General features: G+C 41.2%; 2 protein-coding genes across 11 annotated transcripts in view; both read left to right on the forward strand.

Annotated features, from left to right (window-relative positions):
- LOC106567552 (CAP-Gly domain-containing linker protein 2) overlaps positions 1–12,709 on the forward strand; it is an 82,192-nt gene extending 69,483 nt beyond the window's left edge. For 4 of the 6 annotated variants that reach the window (XM_014137003.2, XM_014137002.2, XM_014137006.2 and 1 more), the window contains 10 exons: positions 733–783; positions 1,594–1,959; positions 2,123–2,704; positions 3,015–3,072; positions 4,401–4,484; positions 6,119–6,275; positions 7,118–7,277; positions 7,830–8,021; positions 9,144–9,206; positions 9,560–12,709. In XM_014137003.2, the coding sequence (XP_013992478.1) occupies positions 733–783; positions 1,594–1,959; positions 2,123–2,704; positions 3,015–3,072; positions 4,401–4,484; positions 6,119–6,275; positions 7,118–7,277; positions 7,830–8,021; positions 9,144–9,206; positions 9,560–9,571 (1,725 nt within the window). In that variant the 3' untranslated portion in view covers positions 9,572–12,709. The remainder of the gene's footprint in view (positions 1–732; positions 784–1,593; positions 1,960–2,122; positions 2,705–3,014; positions 3,073–4,400; positions 4,485–6,118; positions 6,276–7,117; positions 7,278–7,829; positions 8,022–9,143; positions 9,207–9,559) is intronic. The other 2 variants (XM_014137005.2, XM_014137007.2) reach the window with 1 other exon arrangement.
- A 939-nt stretch (positions 12,710–13,648) lies between these two features.
- LOC106567554 (general transcription factor II-I repeat domain-containing protein 1) overlaps positions 13,649–25,199 on the forward strand; it is a 50,120-nt gene continuing 38,569 nt past the window's right edge. Inside the window, exon 1 of one of the 5 annotated variants that reach the window (XM_014137013.2) lies at positions 13,649–14,017. In XM_014137013.2, the coding sequence (XP_013992488.1) occupies positions 14,007–14,017 (11 nt within the window). In that variant the 5' untranslated portion in view covers positions 13,649–14,006. Of the gene's footprint in view, positions 14,018–14,074; positions 14,204–25,199 lie in introns of those variants that run through there. The other 4 variants (XM_014137008.2, XM_014137012.2, XM_014137009.2 and 1 more) reach the window with 4 other exon arrangements.

A 25,199-nucleotide genomic window follows, 5' to 3' on the forward strand; every position in this document is an offset into this window, starting at 1 on the left:
TACGTATGTTCTGGCTCTGGCCCAACCCATAGGTTTCTGGACCAATCAGAAATCCCCGAATGTGTTTGCATTCGGTGATGGGTCGGAGAGGTACTCAGATCCAGACTCATTGCGGATAAGAAACGAATGTCTGTGGACGTGGTGTAGCGTTTGGCTGGAACAAGGAGTCTGAGTAATCAGGCAAACAAATTGCACAAGTGTAACCTGAATTGATTATTTCATTAATGAATGAACAATTGGCCTCACATCCAATAGAAAACCTCTCTATCTCTGTCTGCGTCTCAAATGGTACCCTATTGCCTATATTGTGCACTACTTCTGACCAGAGCCATATGTGCTCTATAGGGAATAGTGTGCCATTTGAGACACAGCCTCTATCTATTTCTCTCTTGGCTCTCAGCTCTATTTCTCTTGGCTCTCTTTCCTCGTTCCTTTTGCCGCCCACTCAGAAAAATCTTGTTTGAGTTCGCATGGGTGCAATGCTGGAGCGATTGTCAGCTGTAGTCAGTGTCGTTTCCACTGTTGATGTCATAATTTTGCATTAGTTTATAAGGAGGTTAAATTGGTGGCATAATATTAGAATTGGCACCAATGTCAAACTTCCATTAAGTTCTGCTGAGGACCATAATCTTGCCTTATACAGTCACACAATCTTTTTGTGGTGAAACACACTTAGCACATTTGGGTCATGAATGTTATATAGAGCTACAAATATACTGATTTTACCTACAGGGAAGACGCAGACTTGATGCAGCACCCTTGAGGTTGGGTAAGAGAACCAAGGTGAAACAAAATGGACTCGTCGTTTCGTTCAGCTATCTAAACTGTTTGATTCCCAGTTGTCTATTTTTGACGACGTTGATCTTGTGAAGTCAATCTTGCCTTTTTCTTGAACTTAATTATTATCTGAATGCTATTAGGAAACTTTTTGATAACTACTTTTTCTAGAAACTGATAAACTGTAGCGTTGATTTTGCCTCAATAGTCTGTATTAACATACTATGCACTCCGTGTCATTATGTCTGCTCTGTCAAACATGGAGTTCTGTCATTTTAATTGGATGTTTGAAAATGTCACACTTTAATTGCTATGTGTGCTCCTAGTGATTGCCTATCTATGTGTAGTGTTATGTCTGGGGGTTTCTGTGTGGGCTTTGTGCATCTGCCTGGCTTCTAGAGTGACAAAATAGCAAAGAATGGCTTGCTTTCTTTTCATTAGGTTGCAATGCACCTGCTGATTTTAAAAGCTCAACTTGTTTTTGATGTCTGCGAGCAAAGCGTTTCATCAAACCAAGGGATTTCCACTGTAATGCTGAGCAGTCTGCTGGCCCAGCTTGTACGTTCATATGAGTTTCAATAGTCCTCTTTTCCTGGGCCTGCATGCTGTATTCAAGCATTTTATTTGAACGCTTGGTGCTTGAAAGATGTCATCCTGTTTCAGGCAAGACGTCATCCCCGTTACAGGACTGACACTATCCGGTAATGGATATGTCATTCTGTTACGGGAATGATACTCCTGACAGTTTCAGTAATGACTCAAACCACATTAAGGCAATGACGGTCTCTCTCTCTCTCTCTCTCTCTGCCTCCACAGCAAAGCACGGTTGAGGAGCAGAGCCGCGTCATGCAGCTGGAGGATGAGCTGGCTTTGCGGCGGGCCGAGATCGAGGAGCTCCAGGTCCGGCTCCGGGATGCGGCCAAGGACGGGGACTCCACCCAGGGGCCGGTGGCCCAGTCGGAAACCCTTCTGCTCCGGGAGCAGCTCCTGACGGCAGGCCGGGAGCACCACAAGGAGAGCAGCCAGCTAAGGGAGAAGTACGAGGCTGCAGTGGCAACGGGCCAGGAGGAGACAGACAAACTGAAAGCCATGGTGGACAAACAGAGCCAGGAGATCATCGAGCTGAAGCAGAGAGTCCAGCAGGCCACTACAGAGAACATGGAGATGATGGACAACTGGAAGGTGAGAGGCACTATTCTCAGAATATAAAGGGAATTAAATTACTAATTTGGAAATGTAGGTCTCTCTCTCTCTCTCTCTAATCTTGTATCTCTCTCTCTCTCTCTCTCTCTCTCTCTCTAATCTTGTATCCCTCTCTCTCTAATCTTGTATCCCTCTCCTCAAGGTCAAGCTGGACACCCTGGTCAACGACCACCAGCGTTCCCTGGAGGACCTGAAGGCCTCGCTGTCCAGCGGCTTGGCCAAAGGCCAGGAGCAGGAACCCCAGGAGCTGAGGACCACACTGGAGAGCCTGCGCATGGAGCACCAGCTGGAGCTGGAGAATCTCAAGGCCAGGCATGAGATCGAGGCAGCCATGCTGGCCAAGGAGCGTGACGATCTGCGCTCCCGCCTGCAGGATGCCAAGGACCAGCTGGGCGAGAGCAGCCAGAACTGGAATAGCCAGGCCCAGACGAAGGCCAGGAGTGACCAGCAGACCCTGGAGCTGAGGGAGGTCTGGGAGAAGTTCCAGAAGGCCCAGCTGAGGGTGGGCGAGCTGGAGAGGCTGCAGGGCGAGCAGGACGGTGCCCGAGACGAGCTCCGGGAGCGCTTGGAGCTGGCTGAGAAGAAGATGGTGGACTACAAGGCCCTGCAGAAGGCCGAGGCCCAGAGCAGGCAGGAGCTCTACAGCATGGAGGAGAAGCTGAGGGTGACTGAGAACCGGCTGCAGGCGGTGCAGGATGACCACCACATGCCACAGGATGCCAACGTGAGTCCTCTGGGGGGATAACTGTGGTAGCATTGGTTGTATATGCTATGCTGTGCTCCAGATGAGATTAGAGTCCTGTGACCCAACTATAAAATGAACTAAGGTTGCGTTTAGATTGGCGCTAAAGTCCTTATTCATGTGATCTAATGCTAGCTTTCTAGAAACATTCTTTACACAAGTAAGTAAAATACTTCCACATGATATCCATGCTTTTCTAGTTCCTTGTGTGTTTCCATATCTTTTCCCTCAATAAACAAATAAAGCAATGAGTTGTCATGGATTTTAACTCTCAATTTTGTCTCCCTCTCAGGTTATAGAAAATAATGACATCTTGGAGGAAAAGATGAAGCTAAAACAGAATGTTGAAGGTATCGTAAATGTTAACCGGGTTAATTAAATTGTATTGTTACTGTAAACATATTTTTAGGTAAATGAGGATGTTTTAAAGACCCTTAATGTTCAAACTGTGTTATAGTAAAGCATTTCAAATGTCAGACCTCTGCAGGCTTTTGATTGTACTTTGAGGACCTTGCATACCGTAAAACTTCAGTTATTGGAATCATCCGTTTTTACTGCCAGTAAGAAACAGCTAGCCCTTGGCTGCTAACAGCTGAGAACTGCTAGCTAACTGGCATGCACAAAACAGTCAACATCGGGTGTAAAGACAGAAATTGAGAAGGGTCTATCTGCAGACTGTGTTTACTACATGCTGCACCCACTTACTATATGCCACGCCCACTGCCATTGAGGCTGTTAGCTATTTACCAGCCTCCCGAGTGGTGCAGAGGTCTAAGGCACTGCATCTCAGTGCTAGAGGTGTCACTACAGACCCTGGTTCGATTCCAGGCTGTATCACAACCGGCCGTGATTGGGAGTCCCATAGGGCAGCACACAATTGGCCCAGCGTCGTCCGGGTTAGGGTTTGGCCGGGGTAGGCCGTCATTGTAAATAAGAATTTGTTCTTAACTGACTTGCCTAATTAAATAAAGGTCAAATAATTTTTTTTAAATAAATGTAGGACACCGGCACACAGTGTCCTTCGCCCCCGCCTGCTAAACACTGCTTTCGCACAGTTATTTTAACGTTAGAGCAAAGGTTGGCTACACTAGCTACCTACTTCCCTCACCGTAACGTTAACAGAACTGCGGCGTAACGTATAGTGCCACTACCCAATAGTGCCACGCAAGAGTTGGGTTGGCTACACTAGCTACCTACTTCCCTCGCCGTAACATTAACAGAACTGTGGCGTAACGTTAACAGAACTGCTGGCGCAGAATGTAGTGGGTGCGGCATGTAGTAACCACAGTCTGCAGATAGACATTATTGCAGAAATCATCCGATCGTCCTCGTGGTAAAAGTAAGAACTGCCGAAAATGCACAGTCAAAGAGGAGAATAATTATTCTGTCAAGAGGTATACTAAAACAAAACATATGTGACACAGTGTGTAAAGGATAACACATTAGTGAAGGAAATGAAGAAATTCATTAAAATGCTGGAAGTGAATGGTAGAATTAAACAAAATGTACTATGCAAATGAGCAAAAGCTGTATGGGTTAAGGAAATAGAAGCCTTTCTCTAATAAGCGTCTGTTGTGTTCATTGATTTAAGCAAATAAACGCCCAGGCTATTAATTTAAGTTTTACGGTAGTTAGATTCCAAGGCTTTTGACCAATGGTGGTTTTACGTTTCTTTCAGAAACTATGGAGAATCTGACCAAAAGAGAAAAAGAGGTCTCTACTCTCACATCACATGTCGATGCCCTGAAATCACAGATAACTGGTAAATGATACTGCTACGACTACGATATGTTGCGTTAAAGGTGAAACGAGACTCCGCACACTGATGAAGACCTGATTGGTTGAGACATTGTCAAATAAATTCCCATGGGAGCATAGAATGTAATGTGTGGAGTATATTTTCACCTTTTATTGAACATTCTTTGATATCTAGAACCGATTCAAGTCAATAGATGTGTGTATGTATGTACTCTCTTTTTTCAATTTATTATATTTTGCACTCCATGAATGTCTTGACATACGACACCTTCATTCTCTATCAACTACATGTACAGTATTTGATTGCCTGAGAACATTTACTCTCAAATATACTGCATGAAAATATTTTTAAAATGAAATGATAAAACTAAATTAATTAATAATAAAACAAATGAATAATAAAAATAAATCATTTCACTGACTGGTGACTGAATATACATATCCTTTTTTTAAACAAAAATATAAACGCAACATGTAAAGTGTTGGTCTAATGTTTCATGAGCTGAAATAAAAGATCTCAGAAATGTTCCATACGCACAAAAAATGTTTGCCAAGATAATCCATCCACCTGCCACATATGGCATATCAAGAAGCTGATTAAAGAGCATGATCATTACACAGGTGCACCTTGTGCTGGGGACAATAAAAGGCCACTCTAAAATGTGCAGTTTTGTCACACAACAAAATGCCACAGTTTTGAGGGAGCGTGCAATTGGCATGGTGACTGCAGGAATGTCCACCAAAGCTGTTGACAGAGAATTTAATGTTCTACCATAACCCTCCTCCAACGTCATTTTAGAGAATTTGGCAGTATGTCCAATCGGCCTCACAACTACAGACCACGTGTATGGAGTCGTGTGGGCGAGCAGTTTGCTGATGTCAACGTTGTGAAAAGAGTGCCCCATGGTGGCAGTGGGGTTATGGTATGGGCAGGCATAAGCTACGGACGACAAACACAATTGCATTTTATCGATAGCAATTTGAATCCACAGAGATGCCGTGATGAGATCCTGAGGCCCATTGTCGTGCCATTCATCCGCCGCCATCACCTCATGTTTCAGCATGATAATGCACGTCCCCATGTCGCAAGGATCTGTTCACAATTTCTGGAAGCTGAAAATGTCCCAGTTCTTCCATGGCCTGCATACTTACCATGTACAACAGCGTGTTCCAGTTCCAGCCAATATCGAGCATCTTCGCACAGCCATTGAAGAGGATTGGGACAACATTTCACAGGCCACAATCAACAGCCTGATCAACTTTATGCAAAGGAGATGTGTCGCGCTGAATGAGGCAAACAGTGGTAACACCAGATACTGACTAGTTTTCTGATACACGCACCTACCTTTTTTTAAGGTATCTGTGACCAACAGATGCATATCTGTATTCCCAGTCATGTGAAATCCATAGTTTAATTTATTCATTTATTTCATAATTTCATAATTCATCATTCATTTATTTCAAATGACTGATTTCCTTATATGAACTGTAACTCAGTAAAATCTTTGAAATTGTTGCACTTTGCGTTTATATTTTTGTTCAGTGTATATATATTTAAAGCGTTGACATTGCAGCACTTGTTGGTCCAAACCAAACATTTAACTCTAAATCCTTCTCAAACCTCTTTTTGTCCACCAGCCTTGGAGGGCAAAGTTCGCTTGGGTGAGAAGAAGGGCGATGCCCTGGTCAAGGAGAAGATGCGCCTGGAGGCCGACCTCGAGTGCATGACCAAGAAGTCCCATGATGCATCGGGACAGCTGGTTGTCATTAGCCAGGAGCTACTGAAGAAGGAGAGGTCATTTAATGGAGAGAGAGCGAGAGAAAGAGGGAACACTATTGATTTTACACCACAGCTCAGTATTTTCCCTTTGAAATAGGGAATAAAACATGGCAGCCCACCCACTGCTACAAGATATAGCTTACATTCATCTGAAGGAGATTAGATGTTTGCTAATGCACTTGTATGAAACTGTCCCCAGTCTTTACACATACAGTATTTTGTGCTAGAGTCGTGCGTTTTCAAAGACTGACAAAACAGTCGCAACTCGTCTTTGTGATATGCAGTCCCTAGACGTATGCTAGACATCTGTTTTATGAGGATCAATCCACTTAGGTTAAAAGCAGTTAAGGTAATGGAGAAAATTAGCCTGATTAAAAGTAGGCCCAAAAGGCCTTTTCACCCCTCAAATCAATGCATTGTCATAGCTGAGAATGCTATGTTACTTTAAAGTGTCCCATTACTCAGTCTAAGGCGTTTAGGGAGATTACGCACAGCGCTTAGGCCTGGAAATATAAGCAAACATTTATTGAAAGGACAATAGCACAACATTATGTATCTCAGTGACCCTTAGTTCACCTAAGTTTGCAGTATTTGACTGTGTCGTCTGCCTTTCATGGAGAAAAAAGAATATACCATGTATCATTGATAGGTTTGGGTCATTGATAGTGAAACAACCCTGAATCTAGCCTGGGTGCCAGTCTCTTTCTGCTCTCTTGCCAACTCTGGGGAATTGTCATGCAAATGACATCATTGGAGTTGGCAAGAGCACAATCAGGTCTGGGACCAGGCTACCCTGAATCAGTAAGGCAAGGGTAAATCTTAACGGTATTCTTTATTGTATCGTCCCCTTGTGTCAGGAGTCTGAATGAGTTAAGGGTGTTACTGCTGGATTCCCCTCGCCACTCGCCCGGCCTGGACCGAGACCTGAGCCGAGAGGTGCACAAGGCTGAGTGGAGGGTGAAGGAGCAGAAACTCCAGGATGATATCAAGACCCTGAGAGACAAACTTCTCCTGCTGGTGAGAGGGGAGGGGCTGGGAGATGTCAATCACAGTGCTGGCTACGCATCACATCATGTGTCCATCAACTTAGGGTTGTATTCACTAGTAACCAAATGGGAGTAAACAGGCTGAAACGAGGAGGAATGCTTGTTTCTTTGCTAAACGTTTTGCTATGGTGTGTACTAATCAATACGACACAGTTTGTTGTGTTCCCACAAAGATGGAATCTGGTCTAGAAGTAGAAAAGGTCTACATGATTAAGATTATACATGTTCCATGTTTCTTATTTAAAGTGGATACAGTATTTGGCTATTATTTCGTTCATGTCTGTATCCTATATGATTTAAAATATGCTTGACTCTGTGTAGTCATATCAAAGGCAGATCTAGCAATGACAGATGTAGCCCTCCACATTTTTCCAGCAATGGATTGAATAACTAAAAAGGGTTGTGTTCATTAGGGCCCACAACTATAAAAGTCAAGGTAGTCTATTTCTGTTAAAGTCTGTTTTCTTTATTTTAGTGCCTAATGAACACCCAGTTGATCCTTACGCTTTGTGTGTGTTCTCAGGGCAGGGAGAGGGGCTCGTCCCCAGATCACCGGCGCTACTCTATGCTGGACCCGTCGACCCTGGACTCGGAGGTGACCCGTCTGCGCCAGCGGCTCATGAGCACAGAGGAGGCTCTGAGGGGAGCCCTGGAGCACAACCAGGAAGTGGACCAGCTGGTGCAGGCCATGCGCACGCACCCAGACAAGAGCGAGGTAAACTAGAACAGGACCACCTCTAGCTAGCACTTGTTTTGCCTTTCTGGGACAGAATTTGTTTTATAGTGGCTATTTTGAAGTAGGGTCTACTTGCAATGACTGTGATTGTTTTTCCCTATTAAACTTAGTTTTTATCCAGAGCGACTTACAGTCACCCTAATTTAATGTAATATAAGCTACAGTTGCAGGCACTAAAAGTTAGGCCGTGTCATGGTTTTAGCAGAACAATTCCCACAATGTGTGCAACAAAATGTGGCACTCTATCGTCTCCCAGTGGTGTAAAGTACGTATGTAAAAATACATTAAAGTACTACTTAAGTCTGGGTTTTTTTTCGGTATCTGTACTTTACTATTTACATTTTTGACAACTTTTACTTTTACTCCACTATATTCTGAACGAAAATAATGCACTTTTTACTCCATACATTTTCCCTAACACCCAAAAGTACTTGTTACATTTCGAATGCTTAGCAGGACAGGGGAATGGTCCAATTCAGAAGATCCCTGATCATCCTTACTGCCTCTGATCTCGCGGGCTCACTAAACACAAATGCTTCGTTTGTAAATGATGTCTGAGGGTTGGAGTGTTCCCCTGGCTATATGTAAATTTAAAAAACAGGAACATCGTGTCATCTGGTTTGCTTAATATAAGTAATTAGAAATTATTCATATTTTTCCTTTTGATACTTAAGTACATTAAGCAATTACATTTACTTTAAACCCAAGTATTTTACTGGGTGACTTTCCTTTTACTTGAGTCGTTTTCTATTAAGGTAACTTTACTTTTACTCAAGTATGATAATTGGGTACATTTTTCACTACTGTTGTCTCCTTGCGATAGTTTGTCACAGAAACCTTTACCAGCAATGGTAACATGAGTTTGATTGGCAAATGTAAAAAAAAAAAATGTGTTTCTTGAACGGCAAACAGTGTATGTACCATGTAACAAAGTACTAACAACACTGCAATTACACTGTACTTGCCTTTGTAACATCCACATAAATGCATGGTTTCAGTGTAATTTAATATAAAGTGGTACCGAAGGATGTTCGATACAAAAGTCAGGATATATGAGTTTGAATAGTGTAAATGCACGCTTCTTTCATGATTCTCTTTCAGGTGCATGGTGGTGCAAATTCAGCCAATGGGATTCATCAACAGAATTCTTCCTTTACTCAAGATGTAGGTATTAATTCATCATAATAGCACATCAATCACACATGTTGTATGTCATATCAATTACATTTATCTTAACTCTATAGATCAGTTATAGATCAGTTAGTTACTCACTGTCTAGAGATTTACTAAATGCCACTATTGCCATTCCCACAATGAGTTACATAAATACAACATTAACAGCCGGTTTACCTAACACAGATAAAGACTAGTTCTAGACTTAAAAGCATGCTCAATAGAGAATCTCCATTTAAAATGCTTTTTATTCTAAAACAAGGCATAATCTGCCCTAAATTAATACTCTGATATGTATTTGACACATTATTTGAGCTTCTTCAATTTGATGGCTTGCTCCCCAGGAACAACACTGATATAGGAGAAGAAGAGCTCATCTTGAATTGGGGAAATGCAGAGGTACATTTTAAAAGAAGAAGTCAGTACGACTTGGGACTAGCACTCCACTGGACTCCAGACAACATTTTCTGTTTACAGTTACTACCAAAACAATGTATTTCTATCTCAATATGTACATTCATCTGTTGCAAAAAAGAAAAACACCCATTAGCCAAACTTAAGACAGCTTGAAGATACTGTAAAGTGGTTGACAGAGGTGAAGAATTATAGGTATGACTTTTGAAAACTGACACATACCCTGCCTACATACCCAAGGATGGAATTGGACGTTTGGGCATGAGATAACCTTTTATGTTAGTTTATTAGAGATCATGACCCAATGAGCCATGAGGGACGAATTGTGACTCCAGAGAATGAAATGACTCTGGTGTCTGATTGAAAACAAAGATTAAGAATTTGGCCTCAATCCATCACTTTTTGTTTTATTTATTTGCCACACTTCTTTTTTTATCCTTCTTAGATTACTGTAGCTGATTTGATTTGGCCAGTGACGTTCAATTTGCTTCATAGCGAACATGCTCTGTAGCGAACATGTGAATGAAACTGGGATGCTGCTGGATTTAGGCTGATGTTGTATCTACATATGAATATAACTGCATTATCTGAAACCTGTGCATAATGTAAAAGTGTATTTAGCCAACTGAACCAATCCAACTCGGTGCCGTATGTGCACCAAATAGCTATCAGTTTAATGGTTTACTCATTTGAACTGAGTTATCCTTAATTCCACTATGGCTTTACTGGATAGCGGGAAACCATACCACTTTGTAGTGTTTTCATACACGTGAGAAGAAAAAAAAAGAAAAAAGAAAGTCTTAACTTCCTATTGTTGATCATTTATCTAAAGAAAGTTCAACCTGGATCAATGCCTTGGGATCACTTTGTCCTTTGATTCGAGTAGGCCACTCAACGGCTGTTTGGAGCACAATGCAAACAATGGAACATTCAAAGATTGTGTCCCAAATGGCACTCTATTCCCTATATAGTGCACTACTTTTGACCAGAAAAGTAGTGAACTATATAGGGAATAGAGTGCCATTACTGATGGAGGCCAACTGTAACTGCTTCCTCCATTCTGGATGATCCCTCCCTTCTGGATGTAAACAACTAATCACAATGTACAGAATTGATACGTTACGGTCTTCCAATGTTATTATCTCCATTGAACAAGCCAACGGGGAGATTCTAAGTGCAGTCCATTACTGTATTCTTGGGAGATTAGTTGATATTCTGCCTGCGTCTCGAATGGCACCCTATTCCCTACGTACAGTGAGCTCCAAAAGTATTGGGACAGTGACAAATGTTTTGTTGTTTTGGCTCTATACTCCAGCACTTTGGATTTGAAATGATACAATAACTATGAGGTTAAAGTGAAGACTGTCAGCTTTAATTTGACGGTATTTTCTTTCCTTATCGGGTGAACCATTTAGAAATTACAGCACCTTTTGTACATAGGGGGGACCAAAGGTATTGGGACAAATTCACTTATGTGTATTAAAGTAGTAAAAAGTTAAGTATTATCGCAGTGCTAGAGGCATCACTACAGATCTGGGTTCGATCCCGGGCTGTATCATAACCGGCCGTGATCGGGAGTCCCATAGGGCGACGCACAATTGGCCCAGCGTCGTCTGGGTTAGGGGAGGGTTTGGCCGGGGGGGCTCTAGTGACTCCCTGTGGCAGCCCGGGCGCCTGCAGGCTGACCTCGGTTATCAAATGAACGTTGTTTCCTCTGACGCATTGGTGCGGCTGGCTCCCGGGTTAAGCGGGCGGGTGTTAAGAATCGTGGTTAGGCGGGTCATGTTTCAGAGGACACCTGACTCGACCTTCAGAGCCCGTTGGGGAGTTGCAGTGATGAGACAATGTCGAAATTGGGGAGAAAAGGGGGTAAAATACAACAACAACAAAAATAATAAGAATAATATTAATAATAAGTTCAGTATTTGGTCCCATATTCATAGCATGCAATGACTACATCAAGCTTGTGACTACAAATTTGTTGGATGCATTTGCTGTTTTATTTTGGTTGTGTTTCAGATTGTATTGTGTCATTTTGGAGTCACTTTTATTGTAAATAAGAATAGAATCTGTTTCTAAACACTTCTACATGAAAATGGAATAACTAATCCTGAATGAAATTGTGAATAATGATGAGTGATAAAGTTAGACTTACAAATATCATACCCCCAAGACATGCTAACGTCTCACCATAGCAATAGCAGGGGAGGTTAGCATTTTTGGGGGTATGATATTTATGCCTCTAACTTTCTCCCTCATCATTATTCACGAATCAATCAGGATGATCCGTAATCATGGTAGCATCCGGATTAATGTAGAAGTGTTTAGAAACATATTCTATTCTTATTTACAATAAAAGTGACTCCAAAATGACACAATACAGTATTTACCATTAATTTCTATTGGGCACAAAATAATCTGAAACACAATTAAAACAAACAGCAAATGCATCCAACAAATGTGTAGAGTCACACCCTTGATGTAGCGATTGCACGCTATGAATATAGGACAAAATACTCAACTTTTGACTACTTTAAAACACATATAGGTCAATTTGTCCCAATTATTTCGGTCCCCTAAAAATTGGGGTTCTATGCACAAAAAGTGCTGTAATTTATAAAAGGTTCACCTGATATGGATGAAAATACCGTCAAATTAAAGCTGACAGTCTGCACTTAAACCCCGTAGACATTGTATAAATTCCAATCCAAAGTGCTGGAGTACAGATCCAAAACAACAACAAAAAATTGTCACTGTCCCAATACTTTTGGAGCTCACTATATATTGTGCACTACTTTTGACCAGGGCTCTACCCCTGGTCTAAAGTAGTGCACCATTTTGAATGCAGACTCTGTCTTTGGGAGAACATTATTTTGATGTGACTAATGTGGAATGTAAGACTTGGGGATTGACATTTCATGGGCAAAGTGTAGGGCTGGCCTCTGGTCAGCGAAACTGAAGCAACAAATTGTTATTGGATATTGTATATGGCCTTTTTCAGATAGGGAACACTTCGTACCCTTAATGTTGTAATGATTTCTGAGATTGAGTCATTAAATGTTAACAATGTGGGCAAAGGATTATGGTGTTTTATTTAATGTGGACATATTTTCTGATGTGTTAAGCATTTATTCATGTCGTGTGCAGACTACGTAATGAGCAGCTGACCAATTACGCAAGGCTTTAGTTCTGGGTTAACCGAGATTAGGCCTTTATTTAACACCCATTTACAATTTTCTCACTCACAAATAAATCTTGTTTGTAGTGTTCTTACCTGCTGGACATGCACACACATTCAGGCAGGCAGACACACACACACACACACACACACACACACACACACACACACACACACACACACACACACACACACACACAGCTCCCACTGGTGACTAATGGTGTCACAATAAACATTTGGCTCAGTTGTGGAAGTGATGTATCATTCATGGGAAAATTGCTGCCAAAAAGTGCAGCAACAAACATTTTTGTGAAGGTGTTCAGAAATCTACTTCTAAAAGTGGGACCAGACAGAGTACAATACTGTACTCAAACACTAGGGGCAAAGTAGGCTGCTATTCATGATTTATGCATTTGGCCAATGTCACCAAGTATATGAAGCGAGCTAGATCACATGCAAAGGGACAGTTTGGGCACTGCTCAGGTGGCTGACCAAAATAGTTCACAATTCAACTCTTGGTATCATACAGAGGTAAAGTATTGTTATCATATTACATGTTGAAATTGTATATTTTAGGTGTTCCTTTTTCACTATAGTTGAGAGTCAATTCTAAAAAGCACCTAAATTAACAAACCAAATAATACATTGTCCATTATATATAATAATCCTTTATAATACATTATATTAGTCCCAATTAGTTTTAAGACCAGTTTTTGTGCAGTCAAGTGTAAATGTTTAGTTATTTAGTTAAATGTTTAACACGGAGTGTGATATTTGTTTGTTTGTTTTTACAACAGGTTTAACTCACGACCCTCTCCAGGCGAGTTCCCCCCCATGGTTTCCCAGAGGTTCCTTAATCCTAGCTATATGTAAATTACAGCCAATAGATGCTGTTGTTGAGTTGGACCGGGATTAGTGGAGGCGAATGAGTTTCAATTTTACTGGATTAGCTACAGAACAAAGAAACGGGACACACTCCACTGTTAAAGAAAATAGAAAAAACGGGGGAAATAGAAAAATAATCTCGGTGATAACGTTTTGCTAACGAATTTTGTGCAATAATGCTTCAGATTACAAGGTTTCGAAACCCCGATATTAATGCTAGATTTTAGATTGGAATTCTACCCAACAATTTCGGTTGGATTAAACGGGGAATAACCATATTCCGGGATTGACAGTGTAAAACAATTTACACGTTGATGTTGGTAAGGTATGCATCATGTTATTGTAACATTTATGAACATTCAAACATAAAACCGTGTCTTTTGTACACACGTGACTTTTTATGACTGTACAAATTGTGAAATTACAGATTAGAATTCTGGGGGAGGAGATGGGCCAGCTCGATTGAACCATCTCGCTATTTCCATAGCTAGCTAGCTAGATGCGGACAATGGTATGGGCAAAATTATATTTATGTTGCTATATTGTGTATTTGATATGTGTACAGCCAACTGAGCAACTACATTTCGCAGAATGATACGATGTACGACGAGTCTTGGTTGGGTGTGCGCACGGATGGTTTAGCTAACGTTAGCAAGAAAGCTAATTTAGCTGGCCAGCTACCGGTCATTGTTTTGTTGCCTGTTATTAGCTAAAACGGATGTCATATTACATTTAGTGTGTTGAGTATAAATTAAGACATTTTTCAAGAGCACGTCAACCATTTTACTTTAGTGAAAGCTTGCTGGGTAGCTACCTAGCTAGTTTAGCTAGCTAATTAAATTAGACTCGAGCGTTTTGTTCCATTCTTGTCAACATGATCTAGCTAGCTAGCAGGCAGCCCACATAGACATTGGTTGAAAAACACCTTCACAACTGTCATGCACAGTTTTCTCTTCCCAATCTCATCCACTATTTTTGCATTGATGCTAACGTTAGGTAGTTAGCCTACATAGCTAGCTAGGTAGCTACAGTCAGGATTCAAAACTCCCCATTGTAGCTAACCTGGAGTAGGGCGTGTAGCTAGCTAGTGTACTATAGCCAGCAGATTCTGACCCAACTGATGTTATGATTGTTTACACTGAGCTGCACTGGGGTCGAACGTAATAATGGTTAGATTAAGACAATGCGGAGCAGGCACGAGATATAGGTCGGAAAACGTACCTGCAGGGATGGGATGTGCCACTGTTATCCAAATGTGACCTATATCCAAACTAAAAGAAGATTGAAATACTGCTATTTCACTGGAAAACTGCCCTTCTTGTCCTCAGGCTAGATTGTAGAAGCCACCACTGCCATTCCAGCCAATCAGCTCCTTTGTTGTGGAATGGCACACAATGGCTGCTGTGGGTACTGCTAGCTAGCACGAGGATGAAAAGGCAGCTTTCCGGAAAAAATAGCAGTCTTTCAATCTTCCGTGTGTAACAGTTAGCATAATGGGACAATTCGGAGTACAATGCAATTTCTAATCCCTGGATTGAGGTATGTTTTCGACCCAGTGCAGTTTAGTGTAAACAAGTGTAACATTAGGGTCATAATCTGCTGGCTAGTTAGTTTTCTATCATGTCATGAACATATCACTGAAGTTCACCTCAAACAAGCTTCACATGCAGTTTACCCAATGCATGCATTACCTGAGACATGATATAAAGGCAGCTAGCTACAGTAACCTATGCCATGCCAAAATGTTCTACATTTTATTAATTTAGTAGACACTCTTATCATAACTCTAATTGCTCCTGTAAATCGCTATGTGCCTTGCCAGAGGACTTGCTGTTACTGGCCCAAAGCTCTTAACCGCTAGGCTACCTTAGTAAATTTACCTCAGTAAATGTTACAAGTAGGGATGTGACAAATGGACAATTTTGCTTAAAGGTGCTACACATAGGATATTTAGGAATTTTTGGATTGTAATTTCAAAAATGTCCCTAATATATCTGCATCAATAGTGGAATGATAGTGTTTCACAGTCTTACTTACCCACCAGTGTTGTGATATTCATCTATTGATTTCTCCCGCTGGTCCGGCATCCCAAAATGGGGAAAACTGTTTTGACTTGTGGCTGTGTTGTCTAGGGAAATCGGGTCAAGTAGCCAGTGTAGAAAGCGCTCTGTCATTTTCTGGTTGCTAAAATTCTACACGGTTTGCTCAATTGCCATTTGCGTGAGAAAACATTGCTGTGAAATGGCTTTTCGATTTCAATAACAAACAATATCGTTTTTACAGCTGTTTGAAGCTGGTGGACCAAAACTCAAAGTAAAAGGCACAAGTCTCCGCCAAATTGTGGGGGATGAGGGAGATTTATTTTGAATGCAGCCTAGTGATGTTGTAATTCACTGATCTTCCATTTTAATGTTGAAACTTTTTTTTTTTAATCGGTTTTCCTTTTAAACAATAAGAAAATAAACATTCAATTCACAATGCAGAATAATGGTCCTATTACATATCTATTAGAGGTCGACCAATTAATCGGAATGGCCGATTAATTAGGGTCGATTTCAAGTTTTCATAACAATCGGCATTTTTGGACACCGATTATGGCCGATTACATTGCATTCCGCGAGGAGACTGCGTGGCAGGCTGACTATCTGTTATATGAGTGCAGCAAGCAGCCAAGGTAAGGTGCTAGCTAGCATTAAACTTATCTTATAAAAAACAGTCAATCTTAACATAATCAGTAGTTAACTGCACATGGTTGATATTACTAGTTTATCTAGCTTGTCCTGCGTTGCATATAATCGATGTGGTGCCTGTTAATTTATCATTGAATCACAGCCTACCCCGCCAAACGGGTGATTTAACAAGCGCATTCGCGAAAAAACACTGTCGTTGCACCACTGTGTACCTAACCATAATCATCAATGCCTTTCTTAAAATCAATACACAAGTAAATATTTTTAACCCTGCATATTTAGTTAATATTGCCTGCTAACATGAATTTATTTTAACTAGGGAAATTGTGGCACTTCTCTTGCGTTCTGTGCAAGCAGAGTTAGGGTATATGCAGCACTTTGGGCCGCCTGGCTTCTTGCGAACTGTGTGAAGACCATTTCTTCTTAACAAAGACCGTAATTAATTTGCCAGAATTGTACATAATGATGACATAACATTGAAGGTTGTGCAATGTAACAGCAATATTTAGACTTAGGGATGCCACCTGTTAGATAAAATACAGAACGGTTCCGTATTTCACTGAAAGAATAAACGTTTTGTTTTCTAAATAATAGTTTCCGGATTTGACCATATTAATGACCTAAGGCTCATATTTCTGTGTGTTATTAGATTATAATTAAGTCTATGATTTGATAGAGCAGTCTGACAGCAGTGGTAGGCAGCAGCAGGCTCGTAAGCATTCATTCAAACAGCACTTTCCTGCATTTGCCAGCAGCTCTTCGCTGTGGTTCAAGCATTGTGGTGTTTATGACTTCAAGCCTATCAACTCCCGAGATTAGGCTGGCAATACTAAAGTACCTATTAGAACATCCAATAGTCAAAGTTATATGAAATGCAAATGGTATAGAGAGAAATAGTCCTATAATAACTACAACCTAAAACTTCTTACCTGGGAATATTGAAGGCTCATGTTAAAAGGAACCACCAGCTTTCATATGTTCTGAGCAAGGAACTTAAACGTTAGCTTTTTTACTTGGCACATATTGCACTTTTACTTTCTTCTCCAACACTTTGTTTTTGCATTATTTAAACCAAATTGAACATGTTTCATTATTTATTTGAGACTAAATAGATTTTATTGATGTATTATATTAAAATAAGTGTTCATTCAGTATTGTTGTAATTGTCATTATTACAAATGCATAAAAATCGTCCGATTTAATCGGTATCGGCTTTTTTTAGTCCTCCAATTATCAGTATCGGTGTTGAAAAATCATAATCAGTCAACCTCTAATATGTATGACATTCTCGGGAGATAGTTTCGAAGTGCCTCTGAACGTACATATTACTTTTATTTTTGTATTTTATTTTACCAGGTATGTTGACTCACATGCTGAGCACACCGCTCGCATGTGCGAGCGCTGCAAAATACATTTACACATACATGTTATTCAATCATTGCACCCACACTGATCGTGCGCCTCAACGAGCGTCTGCGTGGCCAAGCGCTAAAATAGAAATAGGTTCTATTTGTGACGCTCAACGCGCTGCATGTCCGGCCTCTCCCATCTCTTCATTGGTTTTTAAGAGCATATACCCACGTGCCATCTCCTCATTGGTGTTTAGGAGCATATACCCACGTGGGTGATTGAAAGATGAACTGACGTCCACACTCCAGTCAGTTGTAGCATCGTAAAGATGGTTGCCAACCGCCATATAAAGTCCAAAGAAGTAAAAAAAGAAGACTGAAGGAGGAGAGATGACGAGAAAGGAATTTGGTTTACAGTTTTATCTGTGGATTAATTGTCAGAGTAGAGGACCTTGTGTGCTTCAGGTAAAATAACAACCCAATGTTTATATCCCAGGAAAAATTTGCTAGCAACGACAAGCTAGCTAAATTGCCATAAGTGTTTAATGCTTTTCGACCTGTCCACAAATTAATATAATTGGTTCAGAATTCATGATATTTCAACCTGCTTGTCCTGATCGTGTCTGGTATGGGGGTACAAAATCAATGCGCGCGTCTCGTTTAGTCAGCATATAAGAACACATTTTAATTACTTTTCTGTAAAGGAGAAGCGGCACTAGCATCCATCATTAGGCGACCAGAACTCTCAATCAAATAATCTCGAGCTGACCACTCTAAAAAAGTACTTTAAAGTTTAAATACTGTGATTCACCAAGACATTTAGTAGAAAGAAAATACATCTGCTAGGAATCAGCTCTTAAGATTCAGTATTTTTGGAACGGAGACTGATTAGTTGCCATACTTCCAAGAACACAAATGCTTGCATCTTTCATAGCGAGCTACCAGTAGTTGATTGGAAGGTAGCTAGCTAGGAGCTTTGAACTGTATCAATACAGCTGAAGTTGCTTGTTAAAGGCAAAAATGCATATTTTTGTGTATATTGTGCTTGGGCATTTGTTATTTCACTGGAAGCTTACCACTCTGACTTTAAAATGAGATAAAAAGTTCCACATTTACAACTAGTGATGCACCGATATCACATTTTTGACCGATATCCGATATTTTCCTTGCCAAAAAAACACAGTTATTTTGTTGGAATTTACGTATGTCCCCATTACCAGCAAAACATGATCAAAACCTATTTCTTTCACTATACAAAACCTATACACCATAGTATGCATGTTGTGAAGCTAATAGCAGTGACACTATTACTGTATAACTCCGTTAGGGCAACATCTGACAAATAGCGCACTTGGTAGTGTGTACCGGTGCTCGACCAGTCGGCGAAAGCCAACATCACCCACGACAGAGAACGGTTGATTGTCAAGTGCATTGAATTCCATTAGATTGGCTTTAATGGATTTCGCCTTTGAGTTGCCAACCACCATATAAAGTCCAAAGAAGTAAAAAAGAAGCCTGTGGAAGGAGGAGAGATGAGAAAGGAATTTGGTTTACCGTTTTATCTGTGGATTAATTGTCGGAATAGAGGACCTTGTGCATTTCAGGTAAAATAACCCAATGTTGATATCCCAGGACAAATTAGCAAGCTAGCTAAATTGCTATAAATGTTATTACGGTAATGCTTTTCGACCTGTCCCCAAATTAATATAATTGTTTCAGAGTCTATGATATTTCAATCTGCGTGTCGGTTTTGTGTCTGGTGTGGGTGTACAAAATCAACATGCATGCGTTTTGGTCAGCATGTAAGGTGGTACCAACCTTACTAAAGTGTCTTCATTAGTTACCACAGTCACAAAGTCATAAACCCCTCTTATTTCTACAATTTCTCTTCTTAAAATGTGATTTTAAACCTATCCTTAATCACACTGATAACCTTGTGCCTAACCTTTTTAAATGAAGACCAAAAAAACAAATTTTACTTTTCATGCATTTTTACGATATAGCCAATTTGACATTGTGGCTGTGGTAACTAGTGGAAACCTTACTGAAGCACGTTATTCCTACTACTCTCAATTGGCCTCCCCTTACTCACAGGGAACCTCTTAGGATCCCTCTCCCTGGACCCATCTTCCTCTACTACTCTCTTCACTGCCTCATCAAACCTGTACTACTTGGGGCTATACAGTGCTACCATTTTACTCACATATGTACCTACATATTTTAGCTGTGCAACCTGGAATTTTATATTTAGATGCCCCAAGAAAAAGTAATAATTCTAGCTTTATTACCTCAAATATTTGTCATTGTGCTCCTAAATTTCTTTGTGTGCGCTTACAGTTTTCAACTTAGGTGCGCACGTGCTCCTTGTAAAAAAAGTCCAGCATAGAGCCCTGCTACTCTGACCCTGGCAACCTTGACCTGGCTTTCTCTCACTGGACACTCTTGATCTCCAGCATGGATACCCCTATAGTTAACATGCACAGCTTTTCCCACCAATACTACATATTCCTTTGTCTTATGCCCTCCTGCACACTTCTCACATCTCGAGATCTCCCTCCTACACACTGCTGCATCATGACCATAAGATGAACCTGTGAACTGTGAACCTCAGTTGTTCCGTGTATTTGAAGTTATCCAGAACTAGCTGGATCTCCAAACTGCGTTCCCCTGCTCAAATGTAGCTCTCATCAACCAGACTACTATATCATATGATGTGGTAAGCTGATACGTAAAATACTTATCCAGGTGTTATAAGATATGGCATGCGTCAGCAACGTCTGAGCAGAGGAATGGCTAGAATGACTCATGGCTATGCCTATCCCACACCGCATGCATAATAGCCTAGCTGATGCATGTCTACAGCCTAGTAGGCCTACTACAGCCTCTGGGATCATGCCTGGCATGCCCAAACATAATTAATTAAATGTCAATGATCAGCACTGAGCCTAACAATTTAGATACAGTTGTGGTCTTCAAAAGGTCTCCGGCCGTAATGGCTTGTTAAGGGGTATAAGCAAAGTGTTGTGTATCAATGGCAGCGAGTGCCACAAGCCTCTTAGTGCAAAACCAGCTCAGAAAACCCTTATACCCCTTCTGAGTACATTGTAGCCTAATAACTCTGGCTAAATAATGCTTGGGCAATTATTCAACAAGTAAAGGATCAGCTCAGCCCTCTGTAGCCTGCAGAGGTTTACATGACATGAAGGAAATAACAGTGCCGGCTTCCCGGGGGGACTCAAATGGGTTAGGATGTCATTAGCTGGAGCATTTAAGCATGGCAGCTAGAGCAGCATTTTATCATTTTAAGATCAAGGCGTACTCTCATACCAGGGAAGTGTTCTGAAGTGTAGCCATACTGTTGTGGTTCTTTTTTGTTTCTTTGGTAGAGGCCAGTTTATCTCACAATCAAGGCACAGGCAAAACATTTTAGGTACTGTAGCCTGGTGGTATCATAAATGTTGTACATAAATGGGCTACAGTCTGAAATTATTTGCTGTAAGGCAAGAGAGGCCACTATTGCAAACAGTTTAATTGTTTTTGTTTTGTCCTTGTCAAAGATGGCAATGTTTTTAGTTTTTTTTAGAATAGCCCTTTATACATACATACATACATACATACATACTGCTAAAAAAAATAAAGGGAACACTTAAACAACACATCCTAGATCTGAATGAAAGAAATAATCTTATTAAATACTTTTTTCTTTACATAGTTGAATGTGCTGACAACAAAATCACACAAAAATAATCAATGGAAATCCAATTTATCAACCCATGGAGGTCTGGATTTGGAGTCACACTCAAAATTAAAGTGGAAAACCACACTACAGGCTGATCCAACTTTGATGTAATGTCCTTAAAACAAGTCAAAATGAGGTTCAGTAGTGTGTGTGGCCTCCACGTGCCTGTATGACCTCCCTACAACGCCTGGGCATGCTCCTGATGAGGTGGCGGATGGTCTCCTGAGGGATCTCCTCCCAGACCTGGACTAAAGCATCCGCCAACTCCTGGACAGTCTGTGGTGCAACGTGGCGTTGGTGGATGGAGCGAGACATGATGTCCCAGATGTGCTCAATTGGATTCAGGTCTGGGGAACGGGCGGGCCAGTCCATAGCATCAATGCCTTCCTCTTGCAGGAACTGCTGACACACTCCAGCCACATGAGGTCTAGCATTGTCTTGCATTAGGAGGAACCCAGGGCCAACCGCACCAGCATATGGTCTCACAAGGGGTCTGAGGATCTCATCTCGGTACCTAATGGCAGTCAGGCTACCTCTGGCGAGCACATGGAGGGCTGTGCGGCCCCCCCAAAGAAATGCCACCCCACACCATGACTGACCCACCGCCAAACCGGTCCTGCTGGAGGATGTTGCAGGCAGCAGAACGTTCTCCACGGCGTCTCCAGACTCTGTCACGTCTGTCAAGTGCTCAGTGTGAACCTGCTTTCATCTATGAAGAGCACAGGGCGCCAGTGGCGAATTTGCCAATCTTGGTGTTCTCTGGCAAATGCCAAACGTCCTGCACGGTGTTGGGCTGTAAGCACAACCCCCACCTGTGGACGTCGGGCCCTCATACCACCCTCATGGAGTCTGTTTCTGACCGTTTGAGCAGACACATGCACATTTGTGGCCTGCTGGAGGTCATTTTGCAGGGCTCTGGCAGTGCTTCTCCTGCTCCTCCTTGCACAAAGGCGGAGGTAGCGGACCTGCTGCTGGGTTGTTGCCCTCCTACGGCCTCCTCCACGTCTCCTGATGTACTGGCCTGTCTCCTGGTAGCGCCTCCATGCTCTGGACTCTACGCTGACAGACACAGCAAACCTTCTTGCCACAGCTCGCATTGATGTGCCATCCTGGATGAGCTGCACTACCTGAGCCACTTGTGTGGGTTGTAGACTCCATCTCATGCTACCACTAGAGTGAAAGCACCGCCAGCATTCAAAAGTGACCAAAACATCAGCCAGGAAGCATAGGAACTGAGAAGTGGTCTGTGGTCCCTACCTGCAGAACCACTCCTTTATTGGTGGTGTCTTGCTAATTGCCTATAATTTCCACCTGTTGTCTATTCCATTTGCACAACAGCATGTGAAATGTATTGTCAATCAGTGTTGCTTCCTAAGTGGACAGTTTGATTTCACAGAAGTGTGATTGACTTGGAGTTACATTGTGTTGTTTAAGTGTTCCCTTTATTTTTTTGAGCAGTATATATATATATATATATATATATATATATATTATAAATTACCAAAGCAACAAATCTAACGCTTTTTCAGTCACATGCACCTACATTAATAATTGTGTTTGACATCTACAAGCGAAATTGGAACCGGAACCATATTGGTTCATTTGCATTTTTCCATTTCAACATCAGTGGCTTTGTCAATTTCCATGCTCTTTGTTTTTTGACATTTGTACTTGTGACTGAGTGACATTGCATTTGAAGTAGCCTAACCACTGCCAGCCAGAAAACACTTCATTTGAGTTCACTGCTGGTGGCTTTCTCTGACTGCGAACAAAATGACAGTGCCCCCTTCTCAAATGTTTTGTGCCTCTTTTGCCTTAAAGTTGGGAGTGAAAGAAGCCGTCTATTTCGGTGGTGTAATAGTTTTCAAGGGGGCTTATGTTTGCTGTTGGTTCAGGGGAGGCCCTATTCAGACAGGCATATTGGTGCGGTTGAGACTGTCTCTCTCTCTGCCCTCCCTTACTGTGGAGTCTATGGTTTGAGGCAGCCCTGAGAGGCTAGGATAATGGCTCCCAGTGTCTGGAGAGATTAAAGGCCGGAGCTGCATTGTTCAAATGCCTCGAGATTAGTTTCCAAGGAGCAGATTGCTGTTGCCATGAGAACGCAGCGCTTGGAATTAGGATAGGGGGGGAAAACATTATTTTTATATGCCCCACCCTTTCCCTCCCACTATTATTTACCCTTTCTTTCCTCGACTTTGTATTGACACGGATTATATTGTCCAGTTAACATATTTGTGATGAATGTTAGGCCTACTCCCCTGCAAATAGGCTAATTGACCCTTTTCTAAGCCCCACACCATTGGTTACTGTCGATCATGAGCAACGTGAAGTTCATAGGTGCACATCAAATTTGGTGTCAGATGACAGCTGAGTCTATTTATTTTAAGACATATACTGTATACATATTTTTCAAAAATGTTCCATCCTAAAAATGTGGAATAAGTAAAGGCTTTGATTTCTGGTCAAACAGATGGAAAGGTGGTCTTAGAAAACATCTAGCAGACAAAGTCTTAAAATGTATTAGAAATACATCAAAACACAATTATGTTAAAGACCCTGGCAACTAATATCAACATTTTATATTGTTTTTCAGAAAATATTTTCCTTCTGTAAGTAAAAAAAAATATATAGCCTTGTGTCTTGTCATTGTGTTACCAAAAATCTACATATCTTTAAGATATTTTATAGTTTCTCTCCTTCATGAGGGAGGATAATGAAAGTTCACAGAAGTAACAAGTAAAGGTAGACCTACCAATTAGTTAGTGTTTTTGTGATAACAATTAGTTTTTCGATTTATTAAGTGATTAAAACAAGTCATGCTGTTACCAAATTGGTAACATAAACACTTAAAAATCTGTAACAGAATGACTGTAACTGAATTGGCTACAATGGGAATTTTTGCTACTATCCTCCCTTCCACCCTTCCATACTGTTATGCTCAGCACAATGTTTTCTTTCTCTTTCTGTCCTGTGGTGGTCAAAGCAAGAGTGTGAAAACCGTCTGGACAACCTCTCCCCCTGTCTCTCTTCTATCTCTCTCTCTCCAGTTAATGTCAGCTCTCCGTCTTTTACTGACACCTACCCATGAGCCCCCTCTCTTTCCATACTGTAACCAGCCCTCTCACCCACTGAGCACCGACCGACATCAGACGATGAGAAGTAGTTGAAATTTGATCAGTCAAAATCTGAACCAATCATAAATGACTGTTTCACAAGTTTGGACAGCACAGTAGAGTACAGTAAAGAAAAGTATAGGACAGTACAATACAGTACTGTACAGTAGAGTTTAGAACAGTACAGTAGCACACTAGAGCACAGTATAATACTGAACTGTACTGTAATAAACTGTACTGAACTATACTGTGTTGAACTGTGCTGTACTCTACTGTGCTGTACTGTGATGTCCAAACTTATGAAACAGACGTCGATGATTGGTACAGATTTGTGGTGGACAAACCACATTTGGTCTTGTTTGTGGGAGGAGCTCATTAGAATAATAGCCAGTGTGTAGAATAATACCCAAACATGCAAAGGAGGCTAGGAAATGTTTCTACCTTCTGTGTACCTATTTAGGATACATCACCATGAACAGAATGATATTCATAATTATGCATTTCTGTATAGTGCACATCAGAGACCCATGATGTCATTCTGTTACTGGGTGTTAATCCACTTCAGTTACTGTATTACAATAAACAAAATAGATTTGTTCAAACTCAAGGTGTCATA

This window comes from Salmo salar, chromosome ssa13 (assembly GCF_905237065.1).
Source record: "Salmo salar chromosome ssa13, Ssal_v3.1, whole genome shotgun sequence".
Taxonomy (NCBI): Eukaryota; Metazoa; Chordata; class Actinopteri; order Salmoniformes; family Salmonidae; genus Salmo; species Salmo salar.